This window comes from Oryzias latipes, chromosome 7 (genome assembly GCF_053564925.1).
Source record: "Oryzias latipes strain Hd-rR chromosome 7, Olatipes_Hd-rR_3.1".
Classification (NCBI taxonomy): Eukaryota; Metazoa; Chordata; class Actinopteri; order Beloniformes; family Adrianichthyidae; genus Oryzias; species Oryzias latipes.
Genome location: NC_136243.1, coordinates 7162881 through 7185478, shown reverse-complemented (window position 1 = coordinate 7185478; position 22598 = coordinate 7162881). Strand labels below are relative to the sequence as shown.

General features: G+C 39.6%; 1 protein-coding gene across 8 annotated transcripts; it reads left to right on the top strand.

The window, feature by feature from the left end:
• The first annotated feature begins 1860 nt into the window (after positions 1 to 1860).
• ccdc135 (coiled-coil domain containing 135) lies at positions 1861 to 19427 on the top strand. 8 transcript variants are annotated; one of them, XM_078950127.1, is made up of 18 exons: positions 1886 to 1954; positions 2062 to 2175; positions 2819 to 2967; positions 5660 to 5801; positions 5877 to 6002; positions 6697 to 6891; positions 8559 to 8783; positions 8918 to 9046; positions 10135 to 10198; positions 10302 to 10430; positions 10559 to 10687; positions 12135 to 12361; positions 13083 to 13277; positions 13394 to 13504; positions 15484 to 15591; positions 16263 to 16409; positions 16834 to 16973; positions 19251 to 19427. In XM_078950127.1, exons 3-18 carry the CDS (start codon positions 2852 to 2854, stop codon positions 19336 to 19338), a joined length of 2271 nt encoding a protein of 756 aa, XP_078806253.1. In that variant the 5' UTR covers positions 1886 to 1954; positions 2062 to 2175; positions 2819 to 2851; the 3' UTR covers positions 19339 to 19427. The 8 variants fall into 8 exon arrangements, with proteins under 8 accessions (XP_023812760.1, XP_078806253.1, XP_078806250.1 ...); XM_078950124.1 differs by having other exon boundaries at positions 10132 to 10198; XM_023956993.2 differs by having other exon boundaries at positions 1904 to 1993.
• The last annotated feature ends 3171 nt before the right edge of the window (positions 19428 to 22598 follow it).

Below are 22598 nucleotides of genomic sequence, written 5' to 3'. Positions count from 1 at the left end.
TTATTCTGCAAAAAAAAGCAATTAGAATTGTAAACCGCTCTTCATACAATCAATCCACAAAACAAATATTTCCAAAATTAAGGGCAATTACATTTTTGGATTTAGTTGATCTTAGAACTGGGATTTTTATGTTTAAAGTTAAAAAACAATGTGTACCTGCCAAAATACTGAGTTTTTTTTTAAATAAAGTTGATAATTATGATTTTCGGGGTAAAGATATGTTTAAAAACAAAGTGGTCAGAACTAATGCATTAAGGAATAGTATTTTTGTTCAGGGGGGTCAACATGTGGAATTTATTATCTGACGATCTGAAGAATGCAAACTCCATATATTAGTTTAAGAAAATGTATAAATTCAAAATATATCAAAAATACCTTCTGGACTGAGTAACTCTGGTGGTTGTGAGGTAATTTTGAGAAGTGTTTGTGTTTTTTTTTGTTCTTTTGTTTTTCTCCTCTTCCTTTTTCTTTTCTGATTTAAGGTTCTAACAATTTGTAGGTCGATGTGATGTTTGTGTTCAGGGTTGGGGAAATAAGCCTTGGCTTCACCCAACACCTTTTTCAGTTAATTTTGTTCAATGTTTGGTTTTTTTTTTCAATTTTTATGTTGACATTGTTCAGTGTAAATGCTTATGTTGATGTTTTTTTTAAAGTTTGTTTGTTTAACATAACCGAAATAAATTTCTCTAAAAAAAAAAAAACATGTGTTTGCTTGCTATTCTAGCATAAATCCTTTTACATTTGATTCTGTCAGGTTAGGTTATATGGACAGTGTTTAAGTCCTAATGTATAGTTGCCCAATCTGATATTTCAAGTCAGATTCCCCTAGATATGAATAAATACACACCAATATTTATTTTTTATTTTAAGAAATTAAAAACCTTTATGCTCTCGCGGGCCACATAAAATGACATGGCGGGCCACATTTGACCCGCGGGCCTTGAGTTTGACATATGTGCTGTAAGTGAACAGTGCTGACCACTAAACCACCATGTATAATGTTGAAACTCTCCATAATGGAACCTTCTGGATGTGTTTATTTGAACCAGATTCAACTCATGATGGCTCTTCGTGTCACAGACCAGGGAGTTTAGTTCAGATTGTCCCTGAAGTCCCAGAAACTTTTATCATCTTGGACAGTGGGGGAACCATCAACCCACGTCACACAGGGGGTGTGAGGATAGGGTTAGATGGAGGCAGATGACTTGCTGTGACGACCCCTGAAGGGAGCAGCCTAAAGGCAAACAAGTGTAGTTCAAGTAAATATCACATGTCATTCCTGTGATGTCCTGTCCTGTTGCATGCAGCAAAAGTTAGTTCGTTTGACTGGAAAAAGCCTTATTTCATCTCATAGTTTACATTATGGTATGCAGTTTCTACATAACATAAAGTGATTTTGCATAAAGGACAAGTTAAACAGAAGTGTAAATCCACCCTTAGCAGAAGGTAGTCTGTTTAAGTGTTTAAGTGCAAGTATACTAATATTAAAAGTGAGGCAAAATTGAAGCTTACATTTTAAATATTATATATTGTTAGCTTTCAATGTTCCAAATGAGTATAAAGAAGTATTCAGCTTCAGCTTCCTACACTACATGTACATGGTCTATAGTAAACTTGCTATAGTTATACATACATTCCAGTACACTGATTAAAACAAACTTCAAAGATTGTACATTTTGGCGAGGGAGACTAAGACTGAAACTCTAATAAACTAACATAACAAGTTAATAAGTTAAAGTTAAGTTAAAAAGAAAAAAACTTTGATAAATGCCAAATAGTCAAATCGAACTTTTATAGAGAGAAAGCATGAGGTCCCAAGCTGAATATCGAAGACATTTTGAAGAGGTCTTCTTCGATGTACTTTCGTTCAGGACCCTATTATGTCCGAGGGTTCCTGAACGCGGCTTGGTCAACTCGGGTTTCCTCTCGCTGTTGCCATGGCTACAGCGCGACCGTAAGTTCTGTCTTTGGAATGCTAGCGAAGTTTGGTTTGGTAAGAACTAAAGATAAAAGACAACCCCCCCAAAAAAAAGGTAAATTCCAACGAGCTTTTCGTTTTAGACAACAAGTTTTGGACCAGCAGAACTTCTGAGAGCTGAACTGGATCCGCGTGACGTTTCCGTTCAGCGTCCAGGACAACGGCGGCTCGTGTCTCCGTCAGCGCTTCAATGGGAGGTCATTAAAAGCAGAAAACAACGGCTTATCCGTTGCTTTATTTTGAGTATTTTCGTTTTTTTTTTAAAAAAAGTTGTCAAGGTTTTTTAAAAAAAATAACCCTAATATTGATATTATTTTAATATTCCAGTTTAAATTTGGATAAAGAGGTTTGTCAAAGTGCTAATCATGTTTACTTGAAACATGATTATAGCTTAGGCCATGTTATTTCACTATAAAAATGTATCTATTTCTAACTTTTTATGTATAATATTTTTTAGCATGATTCTTCCTTTGTGTTCCCTTTGCAAGCAAAATTAGTTGATTGCTTGCTGGCTGGATGGCTGGATGGATGGATGGATGGATGGATGGATGGATGGATGGATGGATGGATGGATGGGTGGGTGGGTGGATGGGTGGATGGATGGATGGATGGATGGATGGGTGGGTGGGTGGGTGGGTGGATGGATGGATGGATGGATGGATTGAAACTTAAATCTTTGCAGCTGCTTTTTGCTCCAATGGCTCCATCTGTGTTTAGGTTAGTTTTAGGAATGACCGTCCTTTTAAAAGATTTGCTTTACCTGAAAACTCCTTCAGTCTGTTGTGACCTGGTTGAGAACCGTCTGAGTTCCTGATTCCTGTCTGCTTGTGGGTTCCTCAGGTGAATCCTAACATCTGCTGATCTGGCAAGAAGATGGAAGCTGCAGTGCAGTCTGCTTTTGAGGAGCAGCTCAGAATCGGGGAGGAAAAAGAGAAAGAAAACAGCGAAGAGCCAGAGCTTACCGTAACCCATGACAATCAGGAGTTTTGGTGAGCTTTCAAACCACACACACACACACACACACACACACACACACACAAAGGGTTGTGAAGGTCAAAATGATGTGTGTACTGTTTTCCACTCAGAAATGTGAGAGGCTTTTTCAGCTGCTGATGTTTTTATTTTGCTGTGAGTTTGGACAACAGCCTGACAGTTAAAGATAAAAACGGGAAATAGGAATGAACCAGGAGTCAGGATACATCATGGAAGCAAGCCTTGACTTTCGTGTTGGGCAAAGGAAAGACTGTGGAATCATAAAGGAGGGTTGTCCTCTACTCAACAGAAATGAATGAAGCCAAACTCCTTCTGCTATCTGGATGTATCATGGATAGATTTAGAACATATGTGGCATTATTGGAAAATATGAAAATATTAATGAAAAACTGACTTTTTAACTAAATTGACTATGATTTTTGATGCATTTGTACTTTTCTGATTTGGCATTCTTGGTTATTTTCCATGTTCCAAAGATAGGAAACCCAAGTTCTCCGCTGTTCACAGTTGTCCAGTCCATTTGTACTGAAACTGAACTCCTGCAGATGTTGAAGAGGTGCAGCCAGCAAGGGATCGCTAAAAAAGCCCATCCTCCACGTCTGGCGTCTGGCCTTAGCGTCCGGGCAAGAAAACACGAAATGCAATTTTTGACAGACTGAGAATAATAAAGGAGGAAGATGGAAAATGAAATTATAAAAAGAAGAGTTTTTTTGTGAAAGTTGGCATTTCTGAGGAATCAGAAAAGAAAAGAGATGTAGGACACCAGCCAAGATAGCAATTAGCTAGACCCAACCCAGTTTGACATACGATTTCCACACAATACAAAAACGTTACCCCAACACCTCAGCTAGATGACCAAGCAGGGGCAATAAGCAGGGGCACTAAGCCAGTCATTAGCAATGTTGGCAGTTTTGCAATCATCTGCTTTAGGCTCTTCCCTTTAATACCCAATTATTACTCAGTTCTCAGCAAAGTTCAGGCCGACTTTGCCGCAAAGCCTCTACAACCAGTCACTACAAGGAATATGGAAACTGTAGTTCTCTATCCATGTTCATCTGCACTTGCAGCCAATTCTATGTATTCTATTTTTTTTCTCGTCAGAACTCGTGCCACCGAGTTCTGTAATAGTTGTAGGTTTTATATGGTTTTTGAATACATAAGCTGCTGCTGAACGTTTCAGCAGTTTATTCCGCCGCCACTTACATTTTGACAGGCCAGCTGCAGCTGAACACAATAAATGTGATGGATCCTCATCTGTTCATGTATTCAAACTCTGGAGTGATGAGAGAAAATTATCTATTACTCCAAACTAAAATTCTCCCTTTAACACCAACTCCAATGAAAATCACATTTTTGGTGTTGGTGTTGGTTTGGTGGTGGACATAGTTAAAGATAATTTTAATAAAAATAGCATTTCTGGATATTTTTTTATTCAAATTGTTGTGAATTAGTAGCAGAAGCAAAAATGTTGTTTGAAAAAGTTTGTAGCAGTGATACAGGTGCTACAGTCAGCAAGCCACAAGCTCCCTGCTTTGCTTCATTACCCACTTGCAGACAAATAGACATGCATGTACATCTTTGTTTTTCGTGGGGTCTGGCATCTGGATCAAAACTACAGCTGGATAGCTCCAATATTGCTCACAATTCTTTTGCACCTGTAATGATAAGTTGGGGTTATGAGGGGCAGGAGATCATGTAAACCTATTGATGATGGGTAATGAGGGCAGGCTTACTCCGTGCCAACAGTCCCACCCAAACCTCAGAGGTGAATAGTTAACGAACCCTGCCGCTCTACAGAAACTATGTTCAAAAAAACTAAACAGTTTTTTTTGTCATTTTAGCTAAAAACAGCATAATCATAATTAAAAGACCACTGAAAACGCTTTGAACACAGATCAAAAGATTATCAGAGTGGGACTTAGGTCTCTCCGAGACGATTTCTCTCTTTCTGTCATCCCAGCTCAGGTGTCACCTAATGCATAAACCGCTTTTTTAAATCTTTCAACCTCTTCTTGCATTTTTGATTTCATGCTAAACCATCTCAGCTACAGGTTTTTCTGCACTGACTGCTGATATGGTTAACACCAACCCCCCCCCCCCCCCCCCCATCAATGCTGCATGTCCAACGACATCTATGCCTGAGCCTGTAGTACATTCTCCTCTGGCTTTACTTCCTTCAGAAACAACTGAGTCTTTAGATTCCGATAAGGTTACCTCTTTTTGTTGTTCTTCTGTTGCACAGCTTACAGTAAGTGTGACTAAAAACCAAACTACAAACATAGTTTCAGTTAACCTGGAAGACCAGATGAGTCTTTGCTATTCAAGCTATTAAAAACTGCTGTCTTAAGTCAGCATAATTAAGACTTGCATCATATCTCTCTCTACCTTAAATTAACCTTTTTAGTACAGTAGAGATAAGTTCTTTGCTTGTACAGACCCTTCAATTTGACAGAGCACCCTTCAATGTCAAAATCCTTGTGATTATGTGGCTAAACTTTCATGATGTCCCTCTGTGAATTTGAATTTAGCTTCTCCAACAGCCTTCTGGTTTTGGTTGCTGTGACCGTAACTGTTGTAATATCATTTTGTACGCAAAAATGAGTGGTAATCATTCACAAGGCAAAAAGCTAAATTCCTAACAAAGATAATCTGCATGTTATCTGTAAAACTGTGTGTGCTGTCCCTCAGTAACCCAGAGTCCTACATGACCAAGTCTGTGGTGGAGACCAGACTACTGAACGTTGCCGACAGTTTCCAGCGTCAGTACACGGTTTTGTTTCCTGACCGCAAACCGCTGCTGCTCTGCCCGCTCAACGAGTGTGGTGTGAAGGTAACTCTCCTCAAATGTTTTATTGCCCAATCTGTTTCTCTGAGTTGTTAGTACACCTATGTTTTTCATTGGCAGAAATTTGTATCAACAACTCTTCAGCCCTCTGCAAGCAGCCACTGTGAACTACAAACCTGGCAGGGCTGCGCTTACTTTGTGGCCAACTTCCTGTCCCTGGAGCTTCTGGAGCCACCTGTAGACCTGGTCAGAACCACAGACTGTAGCTTTACAACAGCTTGGCTTCAAATTAAAAGATTTCCAGGCTCTGTAATAGCCATCAAATTTCAAATGAGCTCATTGTGTGGAGGATACTCACTTTAGCAGCTGTTTGGCTCAGTGGCTGTGTGTAGGACTGGCACGTCTCATAACGAAATGACATTATTGAGGGTGGGTCCTTGAATAAGACCTTTCTCGCTACTCTTCTCGGTCCTACTGTGTCTGTCCCCAGCCTGGATAGGATTGTGTCCGGAAGGGCATCCGGCGTAAAACTCTGCCAAACCTCCTGTGCAAATCAGTGCCAAGCTGATTTGCTGTGGTGACCCCTGAAGGGATATGCAGACAGGTGAAAAACAACTAACGATGTTTATGGCATCTATAGTCTTTTATGAGTTGAAGGTCTTACATTAGATTACTGTCAAAGAACAGCTTATGTGTCCAGCGTTTAGGTTGGATCATCACCACCAAGCCTTACAGAAAACATCACTCAGCTGCTGTTGTTATTCATGAGCTGAAGTTTAGTGTGAAGCAGTGATGTAATCAGGGACACGTTTGAGCCGACAAATACTTTTCACAGTTCACATTGAGTCAAGAGGCGTTCATGTGTCAAGCTAATGAACACAGACCACAGGGCTTTGTCAGTTAGGGTTGTGTGTCTCATCCAGACTGTGTTCTGCTGCAGCCCAAACACTTGTTTTCCCCCACGTCGGTCCTACGGACTCGAAGGGCCACATGTTTTGAGTTTGCCACCCTGCTGTGCAGCCTGCTGCTTGGCATCAACTATGACGCCTACTGTGTCAGCGGCTATGCAGCCAAAGAGATGTGTCTGCTGGACCAGAGCCAGTTTCCTTGCCCCCTACTGGACTCTGACGTTAAGGTAGGCTTCCTGTCACAGCTTTACGCAGGACATTAAACAATTTAGAAAGGCTTTTATGAAGTTATATTCCTTTCAAACATATTTCACAGTTGTTAAATGATATTCACACATGCAAATAAGCTTTACACCTTTAAACTAAATTTGTGCAACTGCAAAAGAAAATTGTAAGAGCAGAATATTTTGGAGTTTGTCCATACCAATGTCTTTTTTTAATTGATATTTTGCACACCAGCAAAAATATGTTTTTTACAAATGTTTTTTTTAGATCTTCATATAAGCACCTGCACACAAGTTTTTCTACACACAGAAATCTACATAGACAAACTCCAACCTTGGTTTTTCTTACAAGAACATTCTATCTGAACTGATCAACCAATCAGCACCTTTCTCCTGTAAGCAGCCAACCGGCATCGCTCTTTTTAAAAAAGTGGATTTTAAAATTTTCGCTGACTTATTAAAATTTCCTTTGATTCATGCAATTAATTTATAGTTACAAAAGCCTGGGATTACATTTGTCTGTCAGTCTCTCATGTGATCAGTACAAACGTGGCGCAGATTGGCGCCATGACTGTGGTGAAGCTAAATACGGGTCAGTCAAGCCAGACGTTTTTCCAGATCAGCTGTAGTTTTTTTTAACATGTGTTCTTTACCGAGCAATGTGATCATGACAGAAAGGTTGTAAACCCCATAGTGTTTAAATTAATATTTTCTATATTTTTCTTACATTTTATGTCATTTATGTTTGCAAAATGATCATATGTCCTCATTTTCTCAATGTTGACAAGGAACTCATGGTGATGTAACACTTACTTGTGTTTATTTCCATCCCACTTGTGCCATGCAGAGAAACAACTAAATGTCTAAAAATATGAATTTAAGCACTATGAAGCTTTGTTTTTCTGACATTACTACAGTATTTAGTCATTCATGGCCCTCTAAAAATTGAATGGGTGTTGAAAAGCGCAAAATTATTTTGCACGGACAATTTTTCTTCACCATTAAATGCAATTTCTGCAGATGCAAACTTCATTATATGTGTGGACATCATTTTACAAACTAGACGTTTCCTTTTCTAGATTTTTTTGGGGTAAAAGCTGTGTTTAGCATAACAACAAACCTTTAATTTTCCATCCTTTGAAAAAAAACACACAGCTAATAAAAAGGGCAAAACCTTGTTGAGCAACAATATTTTTAAAACTGTTGTTTCCTTTATAGCTTCTTCAGTCTGGCATCAATAGATATATATTTGCTCCATTTTACCAAATGCATTACCTCTTAATAATGTGGTAATGTGTTGGTGATCAATCAGATAAATATTTGCCTATGCATGGTGCTGTAGACGTGATATCAATTTCTCTAAATATGATCCCAGATCTGGCTTTTTAAGACTCTTGTTTCTGATATTTCAGAGGAAAGTGAGAAATCTTTCAACATAAACATTTTTATTATGTTGTTGTGTTCAGTTGTGAATAGAAAGAGAGTTTTTTTATATTAAATAAACTATGTCATATTAGATCATGGAAAACTTTGCAGTGACTTTTTTGGTAGAGTTAGACATCATCACGACTCAGATGCTGAGTGACTCCACTCTGAGTTCTGTCGTACATTATGATTGCTCTGCTCACCGGCTCTGAATTAAATCCATTTAGAGAAATTTTTTCTGTCAGGAGGAGGACAGCCAGCAGCAACCCGAAGACCTGCTACGAGGGTTACGGGTGCACTGCTGGGTCCTGGTGTTGGCGGGGAGCGGCAGCATCCGGGAGAACTTTTTTATTGACCCTCTCACCGGCAGCAGCTACCCCACAGACAGCAGCAGCTTCCTGGGCATTGAGAGCGTGTGGAATGATCTGAACTATCATGTTAACATGCAGGACTGCAGGAACGGCTGCGTTGTGAGTTCAGAACAGCTGCATTCTAGTTTCCATCAGTGCAGTAGAAATGTTTCAACTTAAAAAGGCATCTTATGAATCTAAACACTTCTGACCTGTTTGTCTGCTTGTTCTGGAAACATGTTTCTCATGTTTAGGGACTGAAGTTTGACCTGGACGATACAAACCTATGGGAGCCAGTTCTGCATGGTGCCACCAGCAGGAAACAGCTGATTCTGGATGTATTGAACAAAAAAGAGAACAGAATGATCAGCACTGAAAAGGAGGTACCATGTTTGTTCATGTTTGAAAGGCCAGCAGATATTCAGAGATGGAAACAGAAAATCTAGACCTCTATATTACATCTGTTTAATATTTTCTTATGCACATGTAAAGTCCCACCGCAGCATGTCAGTCAAAGTAAGGTCTGATCAGTCAAAAAGTGAATAAATTATCTGGACTTCTCATACATTTTATTAAATCAGTTTAAGTTTAGTTTTACTTTAAAGGCTCACTTTGATGAAAATGGTGTTTTGAACATGTTCTTGTGGCTTTTTTCTTATGATGGAGGACATATATTTATATAATTACGCTCAAATTGCATTTCTGAGCATTTTTTATTCAAATCATGGTAAATCAGGAGCAGATGAAAAATACCATATGAAAAGCTTGTAGTTGTTGCATAAATGCTATAATAGATCCATGGACATCTTTGTTTTTCTCGTCTGAGCTGGCATCTGGATCTAAACTGTACAGCTGGATAGTTTTAATATTGCCCGCCATTTTTGTTGCTTGCTATTGTTAGGTTGGAGTTGTGAGGGCCTGTAAGCTAGCGGGAGAGGTATGATGGGAAACGGGCACAGGCTTAGTACTCTGCGCCAAAGAAGCGTCCTAGAAAACAAAACTTTTTTTTTTCATTTAGGCTAGAAACAGCATAATCATGATAAAAAAACCCATTGGGAACACTTTTACAATAGATCACTAGATGATCGGAGTGGGACTTTAAAGGATTGTCCTGAAACAAACCAGTTTAAGCCAATTTTTTTATCCTTCGGGTAGATGCTCTGGTTAGAATTCCAGAGACAGCAAGCACTGCAAACAGCTTGCATTCTATTTAACTCAATTTCTCAGTTTACTTGATGAAAAACATTTTTTTAACTACTTCATGCGTTTGTTGTATTTTTATCTTCTGTTCTGTTGACACAAAACTACCCAAAACTCTGACCAGCAACGTTTATACACACGGGTTCATGGTCTAAACACTGGGACGGAAGAATAAATACTGTCATCATTTCCAGTTAAAATGAGCATTTCTGTTTACAATCAACCTTTGGCTTTTCTACGAATGTCTAACTGTTTACTTTCTTGGAAGCAGGAGCAGCCCAGAGTCTTTGAGATGCCCAGATCCTGGGTCACTTTTATTAGCATCCATGAAAAAGGTGAACAATGATGGACTCATGCATGACATGTTGGTTTGATTTTTCTCACCTTCATACTTGTGTGTCATGCACCACGAAACCTGCCTTTCTTTTTGCTCCTCAGACCTGGAGACACTCTGGCCCGACGGGAAGAAAGTGACCTTCTATAAAAAAGCAAAGCTGGAGAAGTTTGCTCCATATCTGAATCCAGACGGCGTCATTACACGGCTCACCACGTACAAAGACCAGGACTGTGAGTGCTGAGGATGGACACTTTTAGATGCACCTTATGAGTACTCTGACCAGACATGTAGAAAGGTAGAAGAAGGCTTGAGCAGACATAAAAGCTAAGGTCCTCTGGCTCATGTGTGAATGCTGAAGGTGCCGAGGTCGCTATGGTGAAGGAGTGGTACAAACACAGAAATGACAGCCTGGAGGAGAGAGAAGTCAACAAACTCAAAGATTCCACCTCTGAGCGCTTCAAATATGGAAGACGATTTCAGCTCCTGTGTAAGTCTGCTGGTAACTCAACTCACTTCAACTCAGAGCAGATGAACAGACATGCACCTCCTTTCATAGTGTCTTATGTTGCAAAGTGACAACAGTAAACTTAATCCAATTTATTTCAGTTCTGCAGTAGCTGTCAGTAAAGTGTCCCTACTAATGGCAAAACCTCACAACAGTTCTTGTTTTTAGCACTTTTTGCTACATGTAAGATCACTTATTTTACACCAAGGGTTTATGTAAGAAAATGTGTCTTATTTGACTAAACTTTCTCCCACAATAAACATAAATACACTGAACAAAAATATAAACAATACTTTCATTGTTTCTCTTGTCTTTTATGAGATGATCTCAAAGATCTGAAACATTTTCTACAAACAGAAAATAACCATTTCTCTCAAATATTGTTGACAAATCCGTCTAAATCTGTGATAGTGAGCACGTCTCCTTTGCTGAGATAATTCATTCCACCTCACAGGTGTGCCGTATCAAGATGCTGACTAGACAGCATGATTATTGCACAGAAACTGTCTCAAGGAAACTCATCTGCATGCTTGTTGTCCTCATCGGGCTTTCAACCTCAACACTAGTTCATCGCTACCAATTTGAAATCAAATGCTCTCTGCCACATTGCAGAGATGTTGTCTTCACGCCTGAATCCTGGTTTACACTGTTCAGGGCAGATTGCAGACAGCATGTTTGGCGTAGTGTGGGGTGACCGATTCCAGACCTGATCAGCTTTATGATAAAGAGATGTGTTGCACTGCATGAGGCAAGTGGTGGTTACACCAGATACTAACGTGTTTTCTGAGTTCCCAGACCCCCTAATAAAGCAAAACATGTCAGAGTGGCCCTTTTATTGTGGCCAGCCGAAGGCCCACCTGTGCTATGGTCATGCTGTCTAGTCAGCCTCTTGATATAGCACACCTGTGAGGTGGGATAGATTATCTCAGCACATTAATCTGTGCAAATTATCACAGATTTAGACAGATTTGTGAACAACATTTGAGAAAAATGTTTATTTTGTAAATACAAAAGAATGTTTCAGATCTTTGAGTTAATTTCCTAAAAGATGGGATAAAAACCAAAGGTGTTGCGTTTATATTTTTGTTCGGTGTAGAAGCATTCCATCTCTTGCAGACAGTGTGAAGCTCTGTGGAAATGTCATCCAAACCTCTGCATCCTTACCTTCTGTTTGCAAAGCTTGGCAGAGCTTTTTTTTGCATCTTGACAGTAAGATGTGTCTCACTTTGACATGATGATGCATTTCTAATGAACAAACATTTATGGTATGAGTAGTGGAGTCAATCTACCCAACTGATAAATTTTTTTTTTGCTAAAGATGCTGAGTGTGTCAGGTCACTCCTGTGTGCTAAAATGAATGTCCTGCAACACTGCATCAGTGGGTTTCTTGTTATTTCTGAATCAGTGACCTGAGTGAAGAAGTCTTCAGTTCACAGGATCACTTCGCTGAGCACAGGCTTTGAGCAACAGATGGAATTCAGCAGCTACGCTCGCCCTGATTATCTGGCACGCAGGGTATGGTCAACCAATGAGATGGAGGAATTCTACGAGGGTCGCAGGGACTTCCTCTGCTACCGACAAGTCATCTTTCAGCCACCTGATCAGTTTGACGATTCAGTTTGTTGGAAAAGTCCCTTGAGGAGGATGCGTGTACTGGTAGGCAAACTGCCAATCTTAGAGGATCAACACTTTGCTGTTATTATCAATTTTGCTAGAGACTCTAAGAATGTAGTTTATTTTTATGTAGACCTCAAAAAAAGGAAACATCTTTAAAGTTACTTAAAGTGAAAAAAACAAAGTTTAGAGGCCAACTCCAATGAAAAAGTGTTTTTGGTGTTTTTACATGTTCTAGTAGTATCTAAAAACAACATAATAATTAAAGAACCTCTGGGAACACTTTAATAACAGATCAAAGATGATTGAAATGGGATTTTATTTGAAGCTGAACATACAGATTACACAATGATCATTTTTCTTATACATTTATTACTGAAGGGGATGATTTAGCTAAATAGAAAAAACTGTTTGGTAACTACAAATTTAAACCTGGTGGGGTTATGGAAGCAGAAAAGAAACTAACAGAATCTGATATGACCAAATCCAAAATCTAGCATACACTCATGAAAACTACAGATCAATAATGTCAAAAACAAAAGCAAAGATCCTCACTAGTCTGGGCTCCAATGAGCTCTCAGGTTTCAGACACATTCCACGATGTCAAGACTTTCCATGCAGTTGTATAACAAACATATAATGCACTTTTTGTAAGTCTCAGCAGCTCTTTCACTTGATGTGTGTGTGTGTGTGTGTGTGTGTGTGGGTGTGTGTGTGCGTGTGTGTGTGTGTGTGTTATGTCCATGACGGATATTTGTTTCAGACCGTGGTAGAGCGCTTTCATAGGAATGCCGCCAAACCTGCAAATGAAGACGTGGCAGAACGAGTCTTCCTGGTGTCTGAGGAACAGTTTGAGTTGACCTATCACTTAATGGATCACAGGTTTATTCCATCCAGGAGAATCCTTACAAAGCCTTTATTCAGAAAATTCTCAAACGACTGTGTGTCCACCTTCCAGGTGAGTATTAATGTAGGTTTCCCTGTTAAACATTTTAAATACAGTCTTTAAATGGTCTTCGTTTACACAAATCTGAAGTTACAGCATGTCTGTCTGTGTGTGTGTGGGCTGTCCAGGTGGACCTGTGTGCAAAGCCTCTTTCCACACAGGCCCTGTTCAAGATACTGGGGGCCCTGCAGGATGATGAAGCCAAGTTGACAGCTGAAATCAAAGATTCACTGAAAGAGGTAAGCCTGTCAAACAATTTTTTTTTCTGTGCACCCTAGTTGTGATTTTATGAACCTGTAAAAAATATTGTCATGTGCAGATAGAGTGTCCTTCCTCTATCAGTACATGAATAGTGGTTGGAGCCATTGGAGGTCTTTCAGCAACCACTTTGTTGCTTGTTGTCCCTGGACGTCAGTCCCCATTCCAAATGTCCCTCCTTCCAAACATAGATAAACATCCTTACCTTTTGGCACCAAAACCTAACTTCTTCCTTCATATCTGTGGTTGGATGAATTGGGCAAGACAACTGACAGATGGGTTTGTCTCACTGAGATATGCCAAAAAAAACTAAAAGTGCCAGATTTGATTATGTTGTTTCCAGCCAAGAGGGCTGCACAGTGGGGCAGTGGTTAGCGCACATGCCTCACAGCAAGAAGGTTCAAGTCCCGGCTGGGGGGCTGGGGGACCTGAAACAGATTACCAATGGGGGACCTTTCTGTGTGGAGTTTCCATGCTCTTCCCCTGCATGCATGGGTTTTCTCCAGGGACTCTGTGATTGTGGACCTGCGACAGACTGGCGACCTGTCCAGGATGTCCCCTTCCTTCGCCCTCGAGTGGCCGGGATAGGCTCCAGCAGCCCTGTGACCCCGAAAGGGAACAAACTGATTAGAAAATGAATGAATTAGAAGAAGATGTTTCCACCCAAGAAGACAGAAACAAAGCAAAAAAGAAAAGAAAAAAACTGACAGTAAAGGCCCATAATAATCCAGTGGATTAGGGGGCAAAACTAGCAAAGCTGTGCTTGCTGTCTTTAGGCACAATGCAGGAGTTCCTGTTTTATGCTCTTAAATGGGAGTCAGCCAGTTGTGTTTCTTTGGTAATCTAATGATCAGGAGTTACACACAGATGGCCACACCCCTATATCAGCAAACCCACAGTCAAAAGTGTTATCGATTCCACATCGTTAAAAACTCATCACAAATACAAATAACTTTTTCTCAGTGAACTCATTAAAAACATGTTTAAAAAAATGATTTGGAAAACAGAGACGCCTGTTCTCTTGTTTCACATGACTTTTAAAGTCAGGAAAATGTACTCCTGTACTTCAATTATTGTATATGAGTATAATCTTCATTTCTCATGCTGAAACATGCAGACCCATTTTAGCACAAACTAGTCATTGTTCAAAACCTTACCTAACCATTGGTAAGAATACATCATCCTCAATGTTCACTAAAGGATAAGAAGTCACATTTTACTGGCAGCTCAACAGGATATGATTGCTTAAACTTTAAAGTCTCCCCACATTCTATTTTCAAAGCCTCCCCAGAGCTCTTTTAATTATAATTTTGCCAATTTTAGCCAAAGAAAAATGTCCTTTTCTTGGACATAGTTTCTGCAGAGCAGCAGTAGTTCATCACAAATTCACTTCTGAGTTGCTCAGAGCTTGGACCAGGGAGCTTGTGGCCCACCCAGCGTATTTTTTACGTCACATATCAACTTCATTTTGAACTGCATTTTTTATTTGCTCTTTATTAACAGTGATTTCAATAAAGTAATGCTCAGAAATGCAATTTTAAGTAGTTTTTTTAATTTTTATTTGTCTTCTATCATCAGAAAAATGCCACAAGAACATGTTAAAACACCAAAGAAGACACTATTTTAATTGGAGGGGGTCTTTAAACTTAAGAATAAGAAGAAACAACAGATGTTTTCAGGAGTTTGATGCACTTTAATAAGATTTATAACAAAAACGTAGCTCTTTGCAAAAAGTTGTAAACGACATGGTTCACATCTCAACCCAACTGAACTGAACCTGGAACCTCAGCAGTGTAAGGATAAATTAAGTAGAAAGGAACTTTCAGAGTAAATAAAACTAGATAAAAGTTTAAAGTCATGAGAGCAGCGTGATTTCAAATCTGATCTTTTTTTCCAATCATTAAATGTGTTGTTGCATTTGGTTTGATTAACTCTATGAACATGTGTGATGTGTGAACAGATAGAGGACATTGTGGCCTGCAGGGAGCAGGAGCAGAATCAGGTGAAGCTGAGGAAGAGGATTAAAGAAGCTGTCCCGACATGCGAAGACGAGGAGCAGAGGGTAGAGGTAAGATCTTAAGCCCGAGCCCGAGTCAGAACGAATTTCGGGCCGGGTCGGGGACTAAAATGACAATCATTACGTTCGGGTTGGGTCGGGCCGGGCTTCTCTCTCGCTGCCTTTTTTAATAAATATATGTTTATAAAAATGTATACTAAAACGATGTGTGGATACTAAACTAAGGAATACTTGTCATAAATAAATAATCTGGTTAAAACAGAGAAGGCGCTGTAAGGTAATTGCTATATAACTACTACTAAACAGGAAGCGCGGCTGCAGTATTTCTCCGCGTAATGAAGCGAGTGCGCATCAAGATCTCTCTTTCATTCTCTTTGTCTGGCCTCTTATTCTGTGGTCCGGCGTTATTTCGTTGTCCAGATGCATTTATCATGATCATAAAAATATGTAGATTATTTTAACCTTAAGAAATCTTGCGTTTTTTTCTGCCAAAAATACTGTGGGATAAATTAAAATTTCAGGTTTGCTTGGGGCTCGGGCCTGCAAATAAGTTAATTGGTCGGGTTCGGGCTGGGTTGGGCTTTAATGCCTGTGTCGGGTCGGGCTGGATTATTTAGGCCCAATCTTACCTCTAGCAGAGGGTGAAACATTAACACACACACCAATACACACCGAGTATAATGACACAATCATATTATCTGTTTCTTCTCTTGACCTTGAAGGATGAAAACTCGCTGGAAAGCTGGAAGGTTTTGATCAGCAAGAACCTGGACGCAGAGGAGGCCAATAGGCTGTATCACAGCCTCCTGGAGGAGTTCAAAGACAAAATGGTGGCACAAGCCAACCTCCTCCAGGAGCGTTATGAGAAGGTGGATTGTTGGACGCGGTTTCTCACTTTAATGTTTATTTATGATTATTTTGTAAACTCCATAAATCATTAACTCCGTCTTTCTAGGCTCTGGTGATGGGGAAATCAACCAATGGTTCACACAGTTCTTCACTTCTAGCCATCATAAATGGAAACTAATAACTACTGCAGCTTCTGATGTACTTGAACCTTCATATAGTGTAAACTGTTACGTCATATAATTTGTTGTAAAGTTTGGAATATTGATTAACACGAAAGCCCACCTGGGCTGCTGGGATGTGGCAGCGACTTATAAACTTCAATCAAATATCTTCTGCTCTGATTGCAGACCACTTATGTTAGTTTGAAGATCCAGACTTAAGGCTTGCTTATACGTAAACTGTAGATTGGGGCCCAGTACTTACATGGTCACATTTGGGTTATAGGACACACGGGAGTTGCATGCAAAACAGAACCAGTACCGGCGAAACCACCTCACAATGACTGAAAAGCAGCTGGAAGAATACCAATGCTTCTGCTCAGAAAAAACAACACAGATAAAAGCCACTCAGATTCGCCTCAACAGGTACACACCCACACACACACAGGTACACACACACACACGCACACAATGGACGGACTAAAAGTTCCTACAGTCACCTCAACTGCAGTTAGATTAGGATGTTAGTTCAAATTCATTTGATGTGCTACAACATTTACATGCTGATATCTCTGTTGAAATTAAATGATTCTTCTTTATTAATTTATTGTACTTCTTGAACTCTCATATTTCTGAATTTGAGGCTGCAGATATTCTCATTTTTGTATCGTGAAAATGAATGATGAAGTTTGGATTTGGAATACATTCTTTATGTTGAGTTATCATGACTCTGATTCCAACTTCAGTTTTTGCAATACCACATGGCACTAGGGGTGCTAAATAAACTCATCACCCTCTCCTTCCCTCTCACTCATGGTGCAGAAAGAATTAAACAAATCCGTCCAGACAGGTAAAGGGAATGGTATCCCACAATTCCTTGCGCTGCCGATCTAACAGCAGCACCAAAGTTACACCTACTTAATATAACTAATTTGAATGAAAGTAAAATAAATGTCTTAAAACTGTGTTATTTTTAAGCTGACTGAACTCAAAAAATGATTTATCTTAACTGAAGCAAATAATTAAGTTTATCTTTCCAACATCCATACATGGTCTTATCAGCCCCTCATGGTGGAAAAAGTATTATCTGAGCTTCTTCATCCACTAAATCATCTTCAAATGGACACGCCATGCTGCTTCACCTCTCTAAAAAACAAACTAACCTTAAACTAAACCTGCTCCAGACCAGGTTATGTTCAGAGCATGAGTTGCTAGGGGAACTTGACATACCCTGAAACATACCTCCATTTCTGGAACCGAAAGCGGTGGTTGTACACTTCTTTAGCCTCAAACTTACCGTGGGAGCTAGCATAACCTGCTTTTTGGAATACCCCCCTGGTCTGCACATAACGCTCGGAAAGGAAGGCAGAGTGGCACAAACAATACTTTGCGCTGAGCTTCACTCAGTGCAGAGCTTAAGTATGCTGTGGTTGATGAATGAGAGTCAGGTGTGAGGCATCCAGGAAGTGTGCGCTGGGGGGTTGTAGTGTCAATAGAACTCCGGGATCAGCTCCCGCTGGTGACCAGAGGGGAAGAACAAACTCATCCTTCTGACAGCCTGTGAGTGAAGTAGTCGCAGGCGGGCTACTTTTTCATGACGGACAAAAGTTACATGTAGTGCCTTGTAGCAAATAATCCATCTATCTATCCATCTGAGTTTTTGTGCCACGAGAAAAAGAAATTCTGGAGGATAAATTTTTTTGTTTCTTACTTACAGGAAAAAAAAGTCAAAATGTCGAAAATAAAGTCTAAATAAAGTTTTGAGAAAAAAGTTGAAATGTTGAGATTAAAGTCGAAACGAGGAAAACACACCCAAGTTGTCTGTTTATCGGAGCCTTGCTTGAAGATGAAAGATGAGAGGGACTCAAAATCAGATAATTGTCTGTGCAGCCGTCTTTCCGGGGTTCGGTGTTGGTAAAGTAAAGTAAAGTGTCATCAGTAAAATAAGGAGCTCAGAGACACGTTTAGGGGAAGAGGACCGCTATTTTATTTTCCTTTTCATTCACATACCCAGAAGTCCATTTGTCATGAACCTGTCATGCGCAGATCAGCATGTGTAAAAACTGTTATATACGTCCCTTCCCCCACATGAAACGTCCCGTTTCAACATAAAACAACAAAGATGAATGAAAATAGTCTGTTACATTAGCAGAACGTTGAAATTGCCAAAAACTGCTCCTCCTCAGACGGAAGCGTCACACAGACTTAGAGGTCTTGTCTTTGGAGGAAGAATGGATAGAAGTAGACAGCTGCAGGGACACCGATGTCTTCATCAACGGCTGCAGAGATCCTGCAAACCACCCATCAATAAAGAAAACATTAATAAAACCGTTAACCAAACAATAGTAAACATTCAGCTTACCTGTTCAATTGAGTTTATTCAGTCTGCTGCTGCTGCTGCTGCTGCTGCTGCATGGTAAATTTACGAGTTTTCTTCTCGTAAATTTACTAGTTTTAATCTCATAAATTTACGACTTTAAATCCCTCTGGCTGCCTCTAGCGGGCTAACGCAGAATGTCATAAACACTTTTCATAACACAATGAAAGCAAAGAATCATTTGAATCATTGTGGGTATCTGGGCTGACTTCATGACTTCATGGGTTGATCCTCACAGTTTAGAAAGTTGTACTCAAAAGCACATAGATCACATCAGCATTATAAGGAACTCAGGATAATGTCATGTGTTGATTTGTTTGTTACAGGCACAAGGAGTTGGCCCATGAACGATACAAGGCTCTGGAACAGAAACTGCAACAAAACCCAGTTCTCCGTCCTCACCTGAAAAAGTGATGTCTGTTTGCAGGAGTCACATGACACTGATACTTCATCCAAATTTCCAAAAACTTCAAATAAAAATGATCTTTGATCTAAACAAGTAATGAAAGAGTAAAATGTAAGTTTTTGTTTGATTGACCAAACTGACATAGGCCGTGGTGAAGAGGTAAAGCGGTCGACCTCTGTCAGAAGATTGACCGTTCTGTTCCACCCATGTGTCAAAGTGTCCTCGGGCAACACACAGAACCCCCCATTGCTCCCGGTGATCATAGGTTGGCACCAGTGTTTGGCAGCGGAGCCGGCATCAGTGTGTGAATGTGTGTGCATGAGTGAATGGGACTGTCATTGTGTTTTCAGAGGAAGGTAGAACAGTGCTGTATCTGTAAATGCAGATTACTATCTGTGTCAGGAAGAGATTTAAGACAGCAAAGTGACATTTGATTATCTGGGGCGGCTGCGGTGCAGTGGTAGGGCAGTTGACCTCCAATCATAAGATTGCCGGCTCAATTCCCGACTTGCCTGCCATGTGTTAAAGTGTCTTTGGGCAAGACACTGAACCCCACCTCGCCTCTGGTGGAAGGTTGGTGCCAGTGTTTGGCAGCGGAGCGGCCACCAGTGTGTGATTGTGTGTGTGTGAATGGGTGAATGGGTCTGTGACTGTAAAGTGCTTTGGGCCTTCGAGGAAGGTATATAAGTTTACGCCATTTATCTATTTGCAGCAGCTAGAACCACGTTTCTCATCTGAGATACTTAATGGCATATAATGGCAAATTTTCTCAGTATAACCAAACTAAACAAAATAACCAATGTTGTAGTTTACAGAAAAATGTGTTGACGGGTGTGATGGAAAAATGGAGCAAGAACTTTTAATAGCTGATGAAAAAGGACAATGTTAGAGAGCACAGAGAAGAGGTGTCTGTTGTGGGGGAAGACACCAAAAAATATTAAGAGTGGAAAGGCATTTGGTTCTGAAAACATACCTGTAGAGTCTTTGACTGGACTGTTTAATAAGATCTTGGAAAATGAAAAGATGAGGAGAAATGTTCTGGTTCCTTTTTTAAAAAGGAGATGTGCAGAGTTGAGGAAACCATAACTTCTCTTTGTATAGAGAAAGCCAATCACAGGATATAGAGAGTGTAAGCAGGTTGGAACAGGTGGAGGAAGGTTTCAGGTGTGACTAAAGAATGTCAGAACAATGAAAGGAAAGGTGAAGAAGGCAGAGGAGAGAGCTGCCATGATGGTAGCTTAGAAACAGAATAGAGTTTCGACTTCCTTTAAACACACAGGAGGAAAAGATTGTTTTTCTCTCTTGTTCATATGGTAGTAGTTTATTTAAGAATATATATTGATCAAATAAAAAATTGTCTTTATTTGCCCATGACTATGTGGCAAACACATTTTTACTCCACGGCACTGTTTCATTTTTCTGTAATTAACTATTGTGACTATTGTGAAATATTTAGTAAGGGTAAAAAAATTTGATCTAAAAAAATATTTTGTGTAAGATGTAGAGGGGATCCGCTGTTGGTCTGGGTCCAGATGACCCCACTACCACCGTTAACGTTGGGAGTGGGGTCATCTGGACCCCACAAGATAGCACAAGGGTTAAAATCAGTGCTTCAACTATCGGCCAAATAGACACCCCTGTAACCTGAAGCAGACTTTAGGGAGGCTGAGAATTCCCATATTGGATTCAAACATGATGAGGAACTGCGTAACTGAAGGTGTGGGGGGGTTGACCATCTAAGGAGGTCAACAGTCTTTACCAGGTGTGGTAAGTTATAGAGGAAGCTTATTTTATTTAGATAGAATGGGCTTAAATTTGATCTAACAGATTCTAAAAAGTCAAAAACTGACAATTTTATGACAGAGGAATGCAGCACTTTCAGTTTTGAAGACATTGCAGATTGATTACAAGACCATTCAACATTTTTAGTGAAACACCAAACAATGTTGCAGGACAGACACAGAAAGAAAAAGGATGCATATGAACTGACAAACGTTTGAGAGAAGTTAAACCTGAAGTGGAAGGAACCCCCACTAGACGTACAACCTACTTATGGTTTATTGAAGAACATGGAGTTTCATTCTCAGAGACAACCTTGCTCAATCTGAACAATAAGCTCTAATGGGATGAGAGGAAAGATGAACTCGGCTGGATGGGTAAAAGCATGGAGCTCCACTCCAACTAGGCCGACAACAAGATGGAGGTGTGGGGTATGGATTAAACTCCCAAGCTTAAGGTCAGTTTTTAGCAGATACTTTATGTGCTGGTACAAAAGGAAGTCTACATTTTTCAAGATTGAGATTTCCATGGAGGAGAATGCCTCATCTGATCCATCTAGATACTTGACTGGGGATGCAAAGCCTCAAAGGTGATGAAACCATGTCTTCTTCTTCCTCACCTGACCTACACCCGTTTGTGTGAACTTCTAAAATGTGTTGTTGTTTTTTTATTTTTTACAAAAACTGTGTTGGTCACTTACAATTATATCAATTTTTCAATTTTAGAACATTTCTAAAGTCTTTTTTTTATAATTTAATTCTGTCCACAAATAGTTCCCTTTTAGAGAGTGCAAACACGGGTAATCTCAAAGCCTAAACCCTCATTTTCCTTTTTAGATATTTAAGTGTGAGGAACATTAACGCCTGCTATTAAATTTAAGCATTGTTAGTGTTCATTATTTATGCTAATTCTAAGAAAGAGAAGACTAATGTGTATATACACTGTGACTCACAAGTGTTTAAAGATGAAGATACTCTATTGATCCCAGCTTGGGAAATTGGATTGTTGCAGCGTTCAAATACAGCCTCAATACAAACACACACACAATGGGTGACAATCAGAAGGCTGGCCACCGGATGTCAGTATTTATTCATTTTGTGTAGAAAGCAACGTTGTGAGCAGTACAGTCTCAATTTAAACAAATTTAGCTTCTGTTTTACTTTAAGATTTTTTTTTAAATCATATATTTTTATTATATTCATAGCAGATGAAGTACAGTAGAGAACATTGAATAAATTGTACATCAGTTTTTTTTACACGCCAGGGGACTTACAAAAGAAGAAAACAGCAAAAGTAAAAATAACTATGTAAATCTAACTGAGACAGATGATGGTTTTGGCTGCTCTTTGTTTGCACTGGAAAAAATATTGTGTAAATAGTGTCAAATGCAAAGAAATTTGGAGTTTTATTGCTAAACTTAGTTTTATGAATAACGCATTATTATGTTAATAAGGAGATGAATTGCGAAGAAAGCTCATTATTGTAATCA